General features: G+C 51.2%; 1 protein-coding gene across 1 annotated transcript in view; it reads right to left on the bottom strand.

Moving 5' to 3' along the window:
- The window catches only part of TBC1D10A (TBC1 domain family member 10A), a 35,366-nt gene extending 22,420 nt beyond the window's left edge, over positions 1–12,946 (bottom strand). Inside the window, exon 1 of the mRNA XM_007975387.3 lies at positions 12,669–12,946. Within this exon, the coding sequence (XP_007973578.1) occupies positions 12,669–12,877 (209 nt within the window). The 5' untranslated portion in view covers positions 12,878–12,946. The remainder of the gene's footprint in view (positions 1–12,668) is intronic.
- Between the last annotated feature and the right edge of the window lie 3,477 nt (positions 12,947–16,423).

Here is a 16,423-nt window from a genome sequence, read left to right as displayed (position 1 = left end):
GAACAGGAAGCTCAGGATGAAAGTCTACATGATGCCAGGCACAGCAGCTCATGCCTATAATCCCAACATTTTGGGAGGCAGAGGCCAGAGGATTGCTTGAGGCCAGGAGTTTGAGACCAGCCTGGGCAAGAGAATGAGACCTTGTCTCTACAAAATTCTTTTAAAAATTAGCCAGGTGGCCGGGCGCGGTGGCTCAAGCCTGTAATCCCAGCACTTAGGGAGGCCGAGACGGGCGGATCACGAGGTCAGGAGATCGAGACCATCCTGGCTAACACGGTGAAACCCCGTCTCTACTAAAAATACAAAAAACTAGCCGGGCGAGGTGGCGGGCGCCTGTAGTCCCAGCTACTCCGGAGGCTGAGGCAGGAGAATGGCGTGAACCCGGGAGGCGGAGCTTGCAGTGAGCTGAGATCCGGCCACTGCACTCCAGCCTGGGCTACAGAGCAAGACTCCGTCTCAAAAAAAAAAAAAAAAATTAGCCAGGCATAGTGGTGCATGGCTGTAGCCATAACTACTCAGGAGGCTGAGGTGGAAGATTGTTTGAGCCCAGGAGTTCAAGGCTGCAGTGAGCCATAATCGTGCCACTGCACTCCGGCCTGGGCGACAGAGGAAGACCCTGACTCAAAAAAAAAAAAAAAAAAAAAAAAAAAAAAAAAAAAACCACAAAAATCCCACAAAAAAACCACAGAGGAGGGTGGTGGTAATTATTAAGCAAACTTGGACTCCTTCTCCAAGCGACTGCTACCACCCAGGAGGACAGATGCCCTGGGCAGCACTCTGGTTGCAAGCCTTGAGTTGAATCTTTCGGGAGGCCCACCTTTGCTCTTACTTCTGCTTATCTTTACAGACCAAGGAAAGGGAAGGTCAAGCCCTCAGATCAGAGCCCTGCTCCAGATGACTCAGCGAGGAACTCATGGGGGGATTCCCAACCTGCCCTGGCAGGCCAGGAAGCTCCAGACCACAGGCTGAGTGGGACTGGCTCCTGCCTAACCCTCACAGTCATGGGTAGGTTGGAAGAGCATGTGAGGGAAGCCAGATCTTCAACCCAAAGCTGCATTGCTCCCTTACCATTATGCTAAATGCCTGAAATCTCACAGGGTAATTTACACTTGAATTGTGAGAGCCACCATGTTCCACAGAGCCCTTTGTGACAGACACTGTGCTGGGTGCTTTACTAACAACATCTCCCTTAATCCTAATAATACTCCCGCTCCCAATGCCACCACCACACCCAGCTAATTTTTTTGTATTTTTAGTAGAGAGATGGTTTTGCTATGATGCCCAGGCTGGTCTTGAACTCCTGGACTGAAGTGATCTGCCCACCTCGGCCTCCCAGGGTACTGGGATTATAGGCGTGAGCTGCAGTGCCGGCCTGCGTTCTCCTTTTTTGTGAAGCCAAGACAGATGAAAGGGAAAACAGCAGCATTTTCCAAAAGTGGCTGGCCAGAGAAGATCGCTTCTGGACTCAGTGTCCAAGACCCAAAGCACTAAGGAGGGACAGGAGTTCTCCAAACTCATGCTCCTTCACCGGGCCACTCATGACCCAGCTGCTCCTGCCTTGTCTTGGGGTACATATGAGGAGCTGTGTGTGGAGTCCTGGGACAGGAATTGTGTTATACTTCATGACAACTTAGCAACAAAAACAACCTGAGAAGCCTGGTAGGAGAAGTGCAGACACTTGGGGCTGGGCTGAAGTCCTAAGCTGGGACAGGAAGGGAAGGAGGAGAGGCCACACAGTGGTCACCAACTTTGGTAAGATGGGAAATTGGGAAAGAGGAGTGCTAGGTGCCAGGCCCAGTTCCATCACTTGTTCACCTATGGTTTCCTTATCAGGAAATAGGATAAAATAATAGCCTACCAATTTCCCATTGCTCCCAAAAGGGTCACTGAGAGGCATTAGAAATGAAAGCACTTTGCAGACTAAAGAGCTAGATAAATCAAAGCATCCCTTGATTTGATTACATCCCCAAAGAGCTGAGGGACACCGATCCCGCACACAAAGAGAAGTCCAGCCTGGTATGGTAGTTCATGCCTCTAATCCCAGCACTTTGGAAGGCAGAGGCAGGAAGATCACTTGAAGCCAGGAGTTCAAGACCAACCTGGGCAAAAAAGTAAGACCCTGTCTCAATCAATCAATAAGAGAGGTCCTCTCCCAAGAGGAACAGAGCATGCTAGGAGCACTGGCTGCTGTGGCATGTGCCATGGTGACCCCCCTGAACTTCCGTGGTACCGCATACAGAACTTCTCAAAGCACTATTTTTTTTTTTTTTTTTTTTTTTGAGATAGGGTCTCCGTTGCCCAGGCTGGAGTGCAGTGGTGCAATGGCTCACTGCAGCCTTGATTTCCCAGGTTCAAGTGATTCTCCTACCTCAGCCTCCTAAGTAGCTGGGACAACAGGTGCACACCACTACACCCACCTAATTTTTAAATTAGCGGATATAGAGATGGGATCTCCCTATGTTACTCAGGCTTCAAAGCACTTTTCATATATTCCACGGTCAGTCTCAGGATGTCAGATGGTAGCTGTCTTCAACACCATCCCACCAAAATTGCCTTAGTTGGCTGGCACAGTGGCTCATGCCTGTAATGTAAGCACTTTGGGAGGCTGAGGAGGGAGGATCGCTTGTGCCCAGGAGTTTGAAACCAGCCTGGGCAACATAGTGAGATTCTGTCTCTACAAAAAGTAAAAAAAACTAGCCAGGCATGGTGGCTTGAGCCTGTAATCCCAGCTACTCAGGAGACTGAGGTGGGAAGATCACTTGTGCCTGGGAGGTTGAGGCTGTAGTGAGCTGTGATTGCACCACTGCACTCTAGCCTGGGTGACAGAGCCAGATCCTGTCTCCTAAAAGCAAACACACATACACACACACCTACAAACTGCGTTATTTTTACGTGGGGGAAACTGAGGTTAAAAAAGTTAAGCAACTTTTGCTGGGCATGGTGGCTCATGCCTGTAATCCCAGCACTTTGGGAAGCCGGGGTGGGTGGATCACCTAAGGTCAGGAGTTTGAGACCAGCCTGGCCAACATGGCAAAACCCCCGTCTCTAGTAAAATGCAAAAATTAGCCGGGCATGGTGGCGGGCACCTAAAATCCCAGCTACTCAGGAGGCTGAGGCATGAGAATCGCTTGAACCCGGGAGGCGGAGGTTGCAGTGAGCCGAGATCAATTGTGCCATTTCACTCCAGCCTGGGCAAAAGAGCGAAACTCCATCTCAAACAAAAAAAAAAAAAAAAAAAAAAAAAAAAAACAAGATTAAGCAACTTTCTCAAGGTCATACAACTAGTTAGCGGCTCAGTAAGGCATAGGGCTAAGGTCTCCAGATCTCTGTTCAGCAGTGTTTGTTTACACTATGTTCCTAATCCAATTATCTAATTTGATCCTCACAATCCTTTGTATACAACCACACCTGGTAACTTCTTTCTCTTTTTGAAATTTTTTTAGAAATGGGGTCTCGCTCTGTCACCCAGGCTGGAGTGCAGTGGCACAATCATAGCTCACTGCAGCCTCAAACTCCCAGGCTCAGCCTCAGCCTCCGTAGTAGCTGGGACTACTGGCATGCGCCCAGCTAATTTAATTTTTAGAGACGGGGTCTCACTATGTTGCCCAAGCTGGTTGAAACTACTTGTTTGCCGGGCGCGGTGGCTCAAGCCTGTAATCCCAGCACTTTGGGAGGCCGAGACGGGCGGATCACAAGGTCAGGAGATCGAGACCATCCTGGCTAACCCGGTGAAACCTCGTCTCTACTAAAAAAAATACAAAAAACTAGCCGGGCGAGGTGGCGGGCGCCTGTAGTCCCAGCTACTTGGAAGGCTGAGGCAGGAGAATGGCGTGAACCCGGGAGGCGGAGCTTGCAGTGAGCTGAGATCTGGCCACTGCACTCCAGCCTGGGCGGCAGAGCCAGACTCCGTCTCAAAAAAAAAAAAAAAAAAAAAAAAAGAAACTACTTGTTTAATGTCTGATTTCCCTGTGAGGGCAGGATCAGGTCTATATCCTGAGCCTAGCACAGGGCTGCACATATAGTAAGTGCTGGGTGAAGAAAACTGAAAGCATTAGCCCCATGGCTGGGTGAGGGATGTGCCTAAGTCACATATTACAAAGGTCAGTGGTGGAGCCATCACTGACACTCTGACTCCTGTGCCTGGTTCAGAGCCCTTTCTCAGGGCTCTAGCCTAAAATCCACATTTCCAGCCAGAATCTCGCATCTCTGAGATGCCACTGGTGGTGCCCCTTGTAAGTGCTGAAGAGTTTGCCTTCTCATAGGTTTTGTTCCAGCCAAGGCACCACCTCTGAGAACAGAATAATGGTGCTAGGTGAGGTCAAACAAGCCTCCAGTTGCCATCTGCCTCCCCTTGATCAGTGTATGCTGTGTCCAAAGGCCCAAACCCTCCCCAGTTGCCATACCACCCTAAGGTAGGTTTTCCATGTCCTCAGGTCCCACTCCTCTCTTCTGGTTCTCCTTGCATCCTTCCTTGCCATCCAACATGTCTGCCAGGCAGAGACGAGGAAGCTCAACACTGCTTAACCTACTCCTTCCCCAACCAGGTCAGCCAACCCACTCTCCTGCTGGAAGGAGATAAAGAACCCCTTGATGTGCCCTGGGCAAGCCAGCCATACCAGGCACCTTGGGGAGCCCAGAGCTGTGACAAAGCACAGTCACTAGCAGCCCACTGCCCACTTCAGAGGAAGGCCACAACTGGACTTGCTTCCTTGTAGCCAGAGGGCTCTAGAATGGACTCTGTAAGAGGCCAAAGCCACTTCAGCTAGTCCAGAGTCTTCCTACCTCTCCATCAGCCCACATGGCAGTCATGAACCAAGCCCTAATGATTTGCCAGCCTCTTTACCCTCACTGCTCCAGACCTCTTCAAGGTCTCACCTTTTAGGCCATTCTTGATTCTCCCAACAGGTCTCACTGCCTGCAGTCCAGCTCCTCTTTAGGTCACCTTCCATGCCAGACCTGAACTAACTTTTATGCAACAGAGGAGGCCTCAGCCTGACATTCAAGGCTAGACTCGGACCGCCCAACCCACTTCCTTAACCTACCCTTGCTTCGTATCATCCTACTGCCTCCCATTCCTGTCGTCTCTGCCCTTGGCTCAAACAACTGCTTTTGGGAGGGACATTGCACATGGGTCCCCTCTCATCCAAAGGACAGCCCTGCCTTGCCTCTTCTGAAACCTGGATCAAATGCTACTACTTTCTAGGCTCCTGTAGGTGGGGCTGGCTGCTTTTTCCTCTATACTCCCAGGGGAACTGCATGCCTCGATGACAGCCTTCATCATTCAACACTGGAAAGATTTGTCTGTGGTTCTATTTTTCAGCAAGTCTGTGAGTGCCTTGAGGGCAATAAAACACAGACATCTTGTTCAGTTCTGTATCTCTTGCCCAAATCACAGGGTCTGACAGAGTAGATGCTCAATAAATGTGTGGTAAATAAGCTCACTGCTAAGATGGATAAGCTGGCAAAAGTAAGCCTTGGTTTGCTCTCCCTGGCTGCTGGGTCTGCTGAGTCTTTCTCTACCTGAGGAGGCATTGAGTGCTAAGCTATGGCAGCCTCTGAAGACCTGGACAGGGCACAGAATGCAGTAGGGTAGGGTAGGAGGAGGAGAGATGGGAAAGGGAAGGATGAGACAGAGAAAGCCAAAGTTGGCATGAAATCCTAGGTGGGTGCTTCTAAGCAGGTTAAGTATCAGGAGCATTGACTTGCCAGTGGGGTGGCCAGTACAGTTTTCTCCCTGCCAGAGAGGGTCTCTGGGCCCAGGATTGCGGCAATAGATTTACCAGGGGCAGACTAATCAGTTAAAGGAGGCCCCTTACCCCTCACGTGTACTGTCTGCGGGATAAAGTGATCAGCTAGGATAATGGATGGATGATGGCAGGGCTCTGCTCCGGTTGGCAGTGCATCCTGAGCCTGGAGGCTCAATTACCTTGACTGAGGAGGGGAAAGGGGAAGAGAATGTGCAGTGCTATGCAGCTAGAGGAGCACTGGGTGAGAGTCGGAGGACCTGGGATCCCTCTCTGATCTGGCTCCACAGTACACTGACAGCAAGAGTTCTCCAACCTTCAGATTCCTCACCGGTACAAACAACATAATCCCTGCCTCATCTACAAAGTAACACTTCTTCCAAAAGGCACAGACTAGATATCAAAGTCAAATGGCCATTATGCAGCATGTTGGGGTCAGACCAATGCAATCCGGACTCTGGCCTATGGGAGAACTAGGCCAGGCCTGATCTGGCCATGCTTCCAGGACCTCTCCCAAGGATTTTCCTCCCTGTGCGTTTCTCCTGCTTGATGGCCATGTACCATGACCTTTCATTGTACTGAGACCTGCTTTGCCCGCCAGACTGGGAGGGGGAGGCAGCTAGATTCCTGCTAACTTCTGCCCTGGGTGTGGGGGCCTTAGGGACTGGTAAGCACCTGGCACCCTGCCCACTGCCACCTTAGCAAGGCGTAGTCACTACTGGATTCAGTGTCAAGAAACAGGTTCTAGTCCCAGTTCTGCCATTTACCAGCTGGCAAACCTTAGGCACTTTCTCCTCGGCCTTCAGTATGCTCATTCACAGAATGAGGATAGCCACCCCTCTCAGGGGAAGTGAGGATTCACCACGGGTTAGGGTTCATTCCTGCCCACAGGGGCTGGGCCTCACTGACACTCAACATTATAGCCAAAGATGGAAGTAGAAAATGAAAAGATAGAACCACAAGCCGCTCCAGTCTTTAAGAGGGAGAAGAACTGAGCACCTACCCTGTGCCAGACTTTTTCAAACATTAGTTCATTTAAACCTCAAAACGATCCTCCAAAGTCAGTGTTATCATAACCATTTTGCAGGTAAGAAACTGAGGCTCAGAGAAGTGAAGCAACATGTCCAAGATTGCATAGCCAGCCAGACTCTGGAGCTTGTGTGAGGAGGGAGCATACAGCACCTTCTCTCGCCCACCTTGGTATAAACAGATTGAGTGGCTGGGCCAGAGCCAGGACTCACTGCCCCTTGGGAGGTCCTGTTTCAGGCCCAGATGCTGGTAGGACAAAACATCAAATAGGTGCTACCGTCTTATCTCTTTCCCACAGCTTAGAGTTTCCCAGTAGGCGGACACACAGGCACCCTCCCAGCATAGCAGCTGGTGTGCCAGCTCCCTCCTTTACCAAGTCAGGTCTTGTCGAGGCCCTAACACTCACAGCGCCACCAAACCGGATTTTCCTTTGAGGCTAAGAAGGGAAAAATGAGAGAAAATGAGAGGCCTGCAGTCTAGAATCACAGCCCAGGGCCCCATATATATAAATGCCTCCTTCCAGATGGGCCACCCAGGGACCACCTCATTGCCAGCTCCATGCTCTCCTGGGATCTGTAGCAGCTCAAGAAAAGTAGATGCTCTGAGTTTACAAACTAGAAAATAAGGCAAGGAGTCAGGATCTGGCCTGCCAGGAGGGCCCTGACCCTACTCCAACAAAAACCAGCACACAATAAACTATGAGGATGCCAATTAAGCCAGTTCTATGATTTCCAAAGTTGGCTAGTAATGAAAGGCCCAGGGAATGGTAACTGAAGAAGGCAATAGTGCTGTTCCAGATGTTTCTCCCTGGGTCCAGCTCAGATCCCTTGCTCCCATAACAGGAAGCCAACACCCATGGGATCCCAGAGAGCATAGCTCCTCACCTCATCTGGCCTGCAGACTGAGTGGACTGAGGCTGGGTGGGAAGCTCTCAGCCTCAGGAGGCCAGACCTGACAATCATATAGGAAAACGAGAAGGTCAGGGACCACCTCTCTCAGGTCACCTCCCTCGGGCCAGCAGACCTGGTATACAACTTGTATTCTTCTTTCCCTTCCTGACCACTTCCTCTATGCTACAGAAGGGCCACCAAACAAGTCTGTTCTTCCTGCCCCAAAGTGACAGGAGGGATTATTATCACTCCTCCCACCCTTTCCTGCTGAAAACATGTCTTTTGCCTCATCTGGTCCCTCCTGGACTTTCTTTTTTTGAGACAGGGTCTCACTCTCTCACCTACACTGGAGCGCAGGAGCATGATCTCAATTCACTGCAACCTCCACCTCCCAGGCTCAAGCGATTCTCCTGTCTCAGCCTCCTGAGCAGCTGGGATTATGGGTGCGCGCCACTACCGCCTGGCTAATTTTTGTATTTTTAGTAGAGATGGGTTTTCGCCATGTTGGCCAGGTTGGTCTCAAACTCCTGACCTCAAATGATCTGCCTGCCTTGGCCTCCCTAAGTGCTGGGATTACGGCCGTGAACCACTGCGCTTGGCCCTTCCTGGGCTTCAATGCCCAACTTGGTCTCCAGCCAAGCCAGAAGAACTAATGCTGTGGGCACTCTGCTCTATGCCTATGCCACCCACAGGATCATTTACTGGCTAGCTGCTTTCTTGCCTGTGGCTACTACTCAAAAGCAGACAGGGACCATCACAGTCCCACTAAAGTTTCCCTGCAGAGTAGGCTCAAAAGACAGATAAGGTGAAGAAATGGAAAGGCCTAGGACGGGGAATCGGGAATTCCAGGTTTCTCACAGGCCTCCAGTTTATCTATCTGTATGCTGATGGCCATCTCTAAGGCTCTAAGGTCACTTTCAGCATTTTTTTTTTTTTTTTTAGGCAAGGTCTCCCAGGCTGGAGTGTAGTGGCATGATTTCAGCTCACTGCAACCTCCATCTCCTGGGCTCAAGCAGTCCTCCTACCTCAGCTTCCCGAGTGGCTAGAACTATAGGTGCGTGCCACAAAACCCAGCTAATTTTTGTATTTTTTGTGGAGATGGGGTTTCACCATGCTGGCCAGGCTGGTCTTGAACTCCAGGCAGGCTCAAGCAATCTGCCCGCCTCAGCCTCCCGAAGTGCTGGAATTACAGGCATGAGGCACAGTGCGCAGCAGTTTTTTGTTTTTGTTTTTGTTTTTTTTTGAGACAGGGTCATGTTCTGTCTCAAAAAAGAGCTGGGTGGAACACAGTGGCGCAATCTTGGCTTACTGCAACCTCTGCCTCTACTGCAACCTCCGCCTCCTGGGCTCAAGAGATCCTCCCATCTCTCAGCCTCCCAAGTAGCTGGGATTACAGGTGCCCACCACAATGCCCACCTAACTTTTTGTACTTTCTTGTAGAGACGGAGTTTCACCATGTTGCCCAGGCTGGTCTCAAATTCCTGAGCTCAAGCGATTCACCTGCCTCAGCCTCCCAAAGTGCTGGGATTATAGGTGTGAGTCACCATGCCCCGCCACTTTCAGCTTCCTAACTTGAAATGTCTCCCAGTAAATAAGTATTAATTACTCCACCACAGACTAAGGAGAAAAAGGTGAATGAGCCTCTTCCTAGTCCTGAAGCTAATCAGTCTAATGAACTGGTAATGACAACATACTCTTATCCTTCTGGGCTACTTCTATTAGCCTCATATACTGCTGAGAGAGTCGAAAGTGCTGAGCTAAGCCAGAGAAGGTAAGAGCAGGCAGGTGACTGCTAAGACACTTCTGTTCTACCTGTCTGACACCTGATGTCCTGCAGGGACCAAAGGCCATATTTATGGATGGTGAAGGCAGTGGAAACTGTACTGACCTGGGAGTCAGAAACCCTAAATCCAAGTCCTAGTTCTGCACTAATATGCTATGATCTTAAGCAAGTTATTCTTCTCTCTGAAGAGAAAGAGAAGGTCTGAGCTGGTCAATCTATTAAGATCCCTTGCAGGCCAGGCACAGTGGTTCACGCCTGTAAACCCAGCACTTTGGGAGGCCAAGGCGGGCGGATCGCCTGAGGTCAGGAGTTCGAGACCAGCCTGACCAACATGGTGAAACTCCATCTCTACTAAAAATATGAAACGTTAGCCAGGCATGGTGATGGGTGCCTGTAATCCCAGCTACTCAGGAGGCTGAGACAGGAGAATCACTTGAACCCGGGAGGCACAGGATGCAGTGAGTCAAGATCGTGCCATTACACTCCAGCCTGGGCGACACAGTGAAACTCCATCTCAAAAAAAAAAAAATATATATATATATATCCCTTACAGTGCAGTCTATGGTTTTTTGATGTACTCATGCCATGTAGCTAATAGTCACCTGAGTAAGGTAGCCTGTGACCTGCTTTCTTACCCCTAGGGCCTGGCAACTTCCACAACCAAAATGTCTTGAGACAACCTTTGGCCCAGGGTAACTGAAATGGACTTTTAATCTGGAGTCAGAGTCCCCACCATCACCACAGTACCCATGAGTGCTAACGTTTCACTTCTCTAGCATAGAACATGGATTCCCAGCCTTCAACCACAAGACTGGGTTTAGGGCAGTCACCCTGAAACTTCCCATAACTTCCCCTCTATGGCCTTGGGCAGGGACTTACTCTTGGCTTTTTTGAAACCACAATATAAACTAAGTAGGGAACATCGAAGCTTTCAGATACCAGAGATTTTGGGTTGACCGACAGGCTCCAGAAAGTGAGGGAGGGAGAGAGAACTGGACCTGGGATCCGACCTCAGTCCCAGCCCTACAGACAGCAGCAATGTAGAGGGTGTCTGCAGAGCCACATCCCGGGTTTGTGGTTGTGGGGTAAGAAAGACAGATGTCTGGCTGCCTGGTTGGGGACTACAGCCAAAGGGAGGTGCTTCCACTGGGGCCTCACTCTGCCCACAAATACCAGAGATATGCCCTCATTTTTCTCTTCATTTCTCAGACCCTTAGAAGGAAAGAAAGAAAACTAACATTTTCTGGGCCACTACTTGTGCCAAGTGCTGTGCTAAGCACCTTCACATATCTGATCTCATTTAACCCCCAGAGTAATGTTGAGAAGTGGGTGTTACTGTTGCCCTTTACAGTGAGTAAACAGACTCAGGGATTCAGGATCTTGCCCAAGGTCACAAAGCTAGCAAGTGTAATTCCTTTTCCTAATATATCTCATTGCTCTGCACCCCAAGATGTGGTTGATTGCCTGATAAGCATGCAGTAGGAATTCCCATGCCCTAGCATTCTCCCACACATCTGAGCTCTTCCTTCCAAGGTCCCATAAATGCAACTGGGAACTCCTTTACCAGATCTCAAGACCACACCCCTCCCTGGGCCCTAATCCCAGGTGACTGCTCTTCAATTCAAAACACTCCAGGTCCCCACTAAGTTCTCACAAGTGAATCCCTGGGGAACTGTGACAAAGCATCAGTCACGGGGAGGGTTCAGAATGAGGGGTGCTCTCTCTGGGTCCTGGACTAAGCTTAGCCTGCTGTGAGCCAGTAAGGAGGTATTGGAGGAGACAGATCCAGTGGGTGAGAGGGAACTCCCCTTAGGGGAGGGGCCTGGATTTCTCCAAGGAAGAAGGAGGCCTGGTGAATAAGAGGCTTTAGGGCTGGGGAAAATCCCGGAAGTGACAGGGGTTCTTAGACAGTCAAAGGGCTTCCATAAGTCATGAGAGAGTCTGGGGTGACCTTGGACAATCTCAATTGGTCAGAGATGGGGAGAAAGGATATTCTGGAGTAGGGTCATGGCAGGGCCTCAGGAGCTCCTACTGGTGATTGGGATGGAAAGCACACATCAGGAGGGAGCCTTGTCATTTCTGTGCACAACACTGGTCTCACATGACAGGACAGCTGGGATGGGAGTGGGGTATGGAGTCCATCTTTCCTAAGGAGACCGCCAGCCTGTACACATGATCTCTGAGGCCTGGGCTTAGGGGATTCTGTGGGGCAACGTGCGGCCCAGCTTGGAGGCAAGGTGCTAGCCCACTGCCCCACATTTCTCTGTCTGCTAGCTGGGTGTCTGGGTGTTCTCGGGATAGGACATCAGGGGGTGCTATATGAGCAGGGATCCTGCTGTCTCCCTGCCTGCCCCCATCCCATGCCCAAGATCTGCCTTTGGGAGGAGGCACATGTTCCCAGGACACACACAGAGCCCATCTACTGCCTCCTGTGGCTGCTGGAGCTGACGGTCTGTCCTAGTGGTGGTGCTCCCTGTCGCCCTGTAGGTGCTGGGAAGGGGAAGTACCTGCCCACCTGTTGCCGGTGCCAGTGGAGGAAGCTGTGTATGAGGGGGTAGGGGGCCATTTTCTGACCCTTCCATGAGGAGAAGGGGCTGTCTGTCCTAGGATGCGGCTGAGGGGAGGGAGGCGACCAATGTCAGTCCATCCAAAGGTATGTGTGCCTCGAGGAAAGGGTCAGTCTGTCCTGGGAAGGAGTGGGGGCAGGGCAGTCAGTCCTGAAGTCGGTCTGAGGTCTCTTGGTGTGGGGGCAGTGTGAGGGGCGGGGAGACAAGGGCATCTGCGGGTTTGTGGGAGGGGGAGGGATGGAGAATACGTGTCTATGGAGGGGGGCGCCAGCCATCTGGGAGCCTGTCGGGGTGGCAGAGACAATCATCCCTAAGGCCTTGGAGGCAGGGGTGGCTTTGGGGCAGTGTCTGTCATTCTGTTCCACTGCTGGGAGGAGGGCACAGTCGGTCCTTCCTGGGGGCGGGTCAGTCTGTCTGGAGGGTGGAGGTGGCAGGTGGAGGTGTGGGCCCGTCCGCCCCCTGGGTCGGAAGTAGGACTGCAAAGGGGGCGGGTCTGGGAAGGCAGGGATGGTGGGGGTGGGGCAGGAGAGGGAAGGGGGATTGGTGGTCCCTGCTTGGGAGGGGGACGTGTCGGCAAGTCCCGAGGGCGCCTCCGTCTGTGTCGAGGCCCCCCGCGTGGGTACCGCGCTCAGTCCCGACCCCCGGCGCTACTCACGCGCCCTCGGCGCCCTGTGAGCCCACGATGAAGCCGAACTTGTCGATGCGGCGCTCGGCGAAGCCGTTGGCCTCCGAGTCGGATCCGAGAGAGCTGAGTTCGTCGGTGGTTGCGGCGTCGGGGCCCTGGGCCAGGCTCTCCCGTGTTCCCGACAGGCTTTCCCCGGCCGCGGGCGCGCGCGGCCCATTCTCTCCGTTGCTCTTCGCCATCCCGGCCGCGCCCGCCGCCTGAGCCCCAGCGGCCACCTCAGCCGCCCGGCTGCCGCCGACGCCCCGCCCACGCGCGGCGCCTATTGGCCGCCGCAAGGGAGGGGGCGGGGCTCCAGGCCCACCCGGGAGCTCTCCCCCCACGCCCAATGGGCGCCGCAGACCCCGGGCCCCGCCCACCTTCCCCCGGCGGGCGCCAGCAAGCCCGACGTGAGGGGGCGGGGCAGCCGTCACCGCAGCCCTCCCCGCCCTCCTCCGGGCTGCCAATCACAAGAACTCACCTGGACGAGCTCGGGCCTTTCCGGGTTGGCCCCAAGCGGGGCCTGTCACCTACTGCAGAGCGCGAGCCAGAGGCCCAGGGCTTCCTCCATGTTCCTCATCTGCCTCCTGAGCCTCGCTCCTTGCGAGACCCCAAGGACGTGATAGGGATTGTTTCCCCCATTCATATATGAGGAACTCTGAGGAGGCCCAAGTGAGTTCAGGGACGCAGAGCGGCTTAAAGGCCCAGCCTGAGCGAGAAGTTTGGCAGTCCCATCGCACTCCCTGCTTCTGGGGTTTTAAATTATCTCGTGAGACCTATTTATTAATAATCACCAGCGTTTACTGAGCCACGCACGCCCAAAGCTCTACCTACGTTCTCCTGCAGTCTTTTCCCCAGCAGTTTTATGGAACATAAGCATACTATAAATTCACGTTTAAAGTGTACAAGATTTTTAGCATATTTACAAAGTTATGCAGCCATCACAACACTCTAATTTTAGAACATTTTCATCACCCCTAAAAGAAACCCCTACCAATTAGCAGTCACTCCGCATCCTGGTTTCCCCAATCCCTGGCAACCACTAATCTGCTTTCTGTTTCTATAGATCTGCCTTTTCTGGATATTTCATATAAATGGAATTATACAATATATGGCCTTTTATGTCTGGATTCTTTCTCTTGAACATTTTCAACGTTCATCCACATTGTAGCATGTATCAGAGCTTCTGGATTCAAATCTGCCCCAGGTATGTCTGGCTCCACCCCTCCCTTTCCTGGGATAGGCCCACACCGCCATGAAAGACCCAACTGCCCCTCCTGGGAGCTGGGACTAGACCAGATTTTGTTCTCCCATTCATCAGTGATGGTCATTCGCGTGTTTTCAGTTTTTAGCCATTATGAATAATGCTGCTCTGACCATTCAGGTACAAGCTTTTGTGTGGGGGCCTATGTTCTAATTTCTCTTGGATAGATAAGGAAGAGTGAAATTGCGGGGTCATATGGCAACTGTTTAACCTTTTGAGGAAGTGACAAACTGTTTTCCAAATTGGTTGCAACATGTCTTGTAATCTCTTAGCAATGAGATATACACCATTATTAGTCCCATTTTACAGTTAAGGAGACTGAGGTAAAGTCAGGTAAAGTCAGTTGCCTAAGGTCCAAGAATTGGCTGTGAATAGAGTCAGGGTTCGAACTTAGCTCTTTTTTTTTTTTTTTTTTTGAGACAGAGTCTCACTCTGTTGCCCAGGCTGGAGTGCAGTGGCACGATCTTGGCTCACTGCAAGCTCCGCCTCCTGGGTTCATGCCATTCTCCTGCCTCAGCCTCCTGAGTAGCTGGGACTACAGGCGCCCACCACCACGCCTGGCTAATTTTTTTGTATTTTTAGTAGAGACAGGGTTTCACCGAGTTAGCCAGGATGGTCTCGATCTTCTGACCTCGTGATCCACCTGCCTCGGCTTCCCAAAGTGCTGGGATTACAGGCGTGAGCCACCGTGCCTGGGCTCGAACTTAGCTCTTACCAACTGCTTATATTTGGAGGGATGGGTCAATTTTATCTGTATGGGCTTAGCCCCTAGCAGCTAACTTCTGACCCTAGAGATTGTCAACTCTTGGATCTATAATGATAGCTCCTCACTTATGTCTAGTACTTTATGGTTTACAAGTCACATTTTATTGTCATCTGACACTCCCTGTAGACCTGTGGGAGAGACAGGCCTAGAGAGGGGAAGGGACTGGAAGACTCAGGCCTGGCTGCAGGGCCAGGGACAGACTGCTCAGGGCCCCAAGGCAAGCCCCAAGAGGGGGTCTTGAGCCTTGAATGATTTCACCTTGATGCCATGTGGCCCGGACATTCTTGATGACGTCATTGTACAATCCTCACATTCCATGAGCTTCTGACTTTCCATAAACAAGGCAAGAGCAGACATGGGAGTGGGCACAGGCTATTTTAGTCTTAAACCCTCAGTCTGGGAGGATGTTCCTTCTCTTCAGTGACTCCAGACACAGTGGTGGGCTCCTGGTCCCAGCTCCCAGGAGGGGCAGTATGGGTCTTTCATGGTGGTGTGGGCCTATCCCAGGAAAGGGAGGGGGAGGAGCCAGACATACCTGGGGCAGATATGAAGCCTCAAGTACAGCAAAGAAAAGTATCCATGACCCTTTGACTTCTTAATTCTATCCCTAGGGTCATATCCTAAACATGTTCTTACTCAGCTCTGTGAGGGCACAAATATAGAGATGTTCACCCCAGGGATATTTGGGGAGGGGGCAGATTAGAGACCCTGAGTGTTCATCTTTAGGAGATTGTATAGATGTTACCCCACTGATGCTTCAGCTTCTAATTTTCTTTAATCAAACCTCCAGGATTTGAATTTATGCTCTGTGACCTTGAGCAAATTACTTCTCTCTGAGCCCATTTCCTCATCTATAAATTGGAAATTGTGAAAAAATTCTTCTTTGGAAGAGCTGTTCTGAGACTTTAGTGGGACAGTATGCACTAAACACCTGACACATGGGGAAGCCCAGTAAATAATGGCCAGGAGCTAGGCTCATGCCTGTAATCCCAGCACTTTGAGGCTGAGGCGTGTGGATCTCTTGAGATCAGGAGTTCGAGACCAGCCTGGCCAACATGGTGAAACCCTGTCTCTACTAAAAATTCAAAAATTAGCTGGGTGTGATGGCAGGCGCCTGTAATCACAGCTACTCAGGAGGCTGAGGCAGGAGAATCACTTGAACCCAGGAGGCGGAGGTTGTAGTAAGCTGAGATCATGCCACCGCACTCCAGCCTGAGTGACAGAGCGAGACTCCATCTATAAATAAATAAATAAATAAATAAATAAATAAATGCCAGGAGTGGTGGCATTTGAAGCTTGCAAAAGGAATTGCAAATTCATTATTGTCTTGCGTGTTCCCCATCACAGCCTGTGGCTGCACCGGGGGAGTCTGCCCAATTTAATCTATGGCACATGGCTTGGGAAACTTCACTTCGTGGCTATGCCCCTCAACAACTGGGTGTTCTTGTGTGAAATCGCTAACTTTTATATTTTTTTGTAGAGACTAGGTCTCACTATGTGGCCTAGGATGGTCTTGAACTCCTGGGCTCAAGTGATCTTCCCACCTTGGCCTCCCAAAGTGTCGGGATTACAGGCATGAGCCTCCATGCCTGGCCAAACTCCAGAGTTCTTCATTTAATACACCTATAATGAGCCAGACATTAGTGCAGGGGTGTCCAACCTTTTGACTTCTCTGGCCACACTGGAAGCAGAATTGTCTTAGGCCATACATAAAATACA

Source organism: Chlorocebus sabaeus, chromosome 19 (assembly GCF_047675955.1).
Source record: "Chlorocebus sabaeus isolate Y175 chromosome 19, mChlSab1.0.hap1, whole genome shotgun sequence".
NCBI classification, from domain to species: Eukaryota; Metazoa; Chordata; class Mammalia; order Primates; family Cercopithecidae; genus Chlorocebus; species Chlorocebus sabaeus.
Note: the sequence above shows the minus strand (reverse complement) of the source record. Positions and strands in the feature narration are given on the sequence as shown.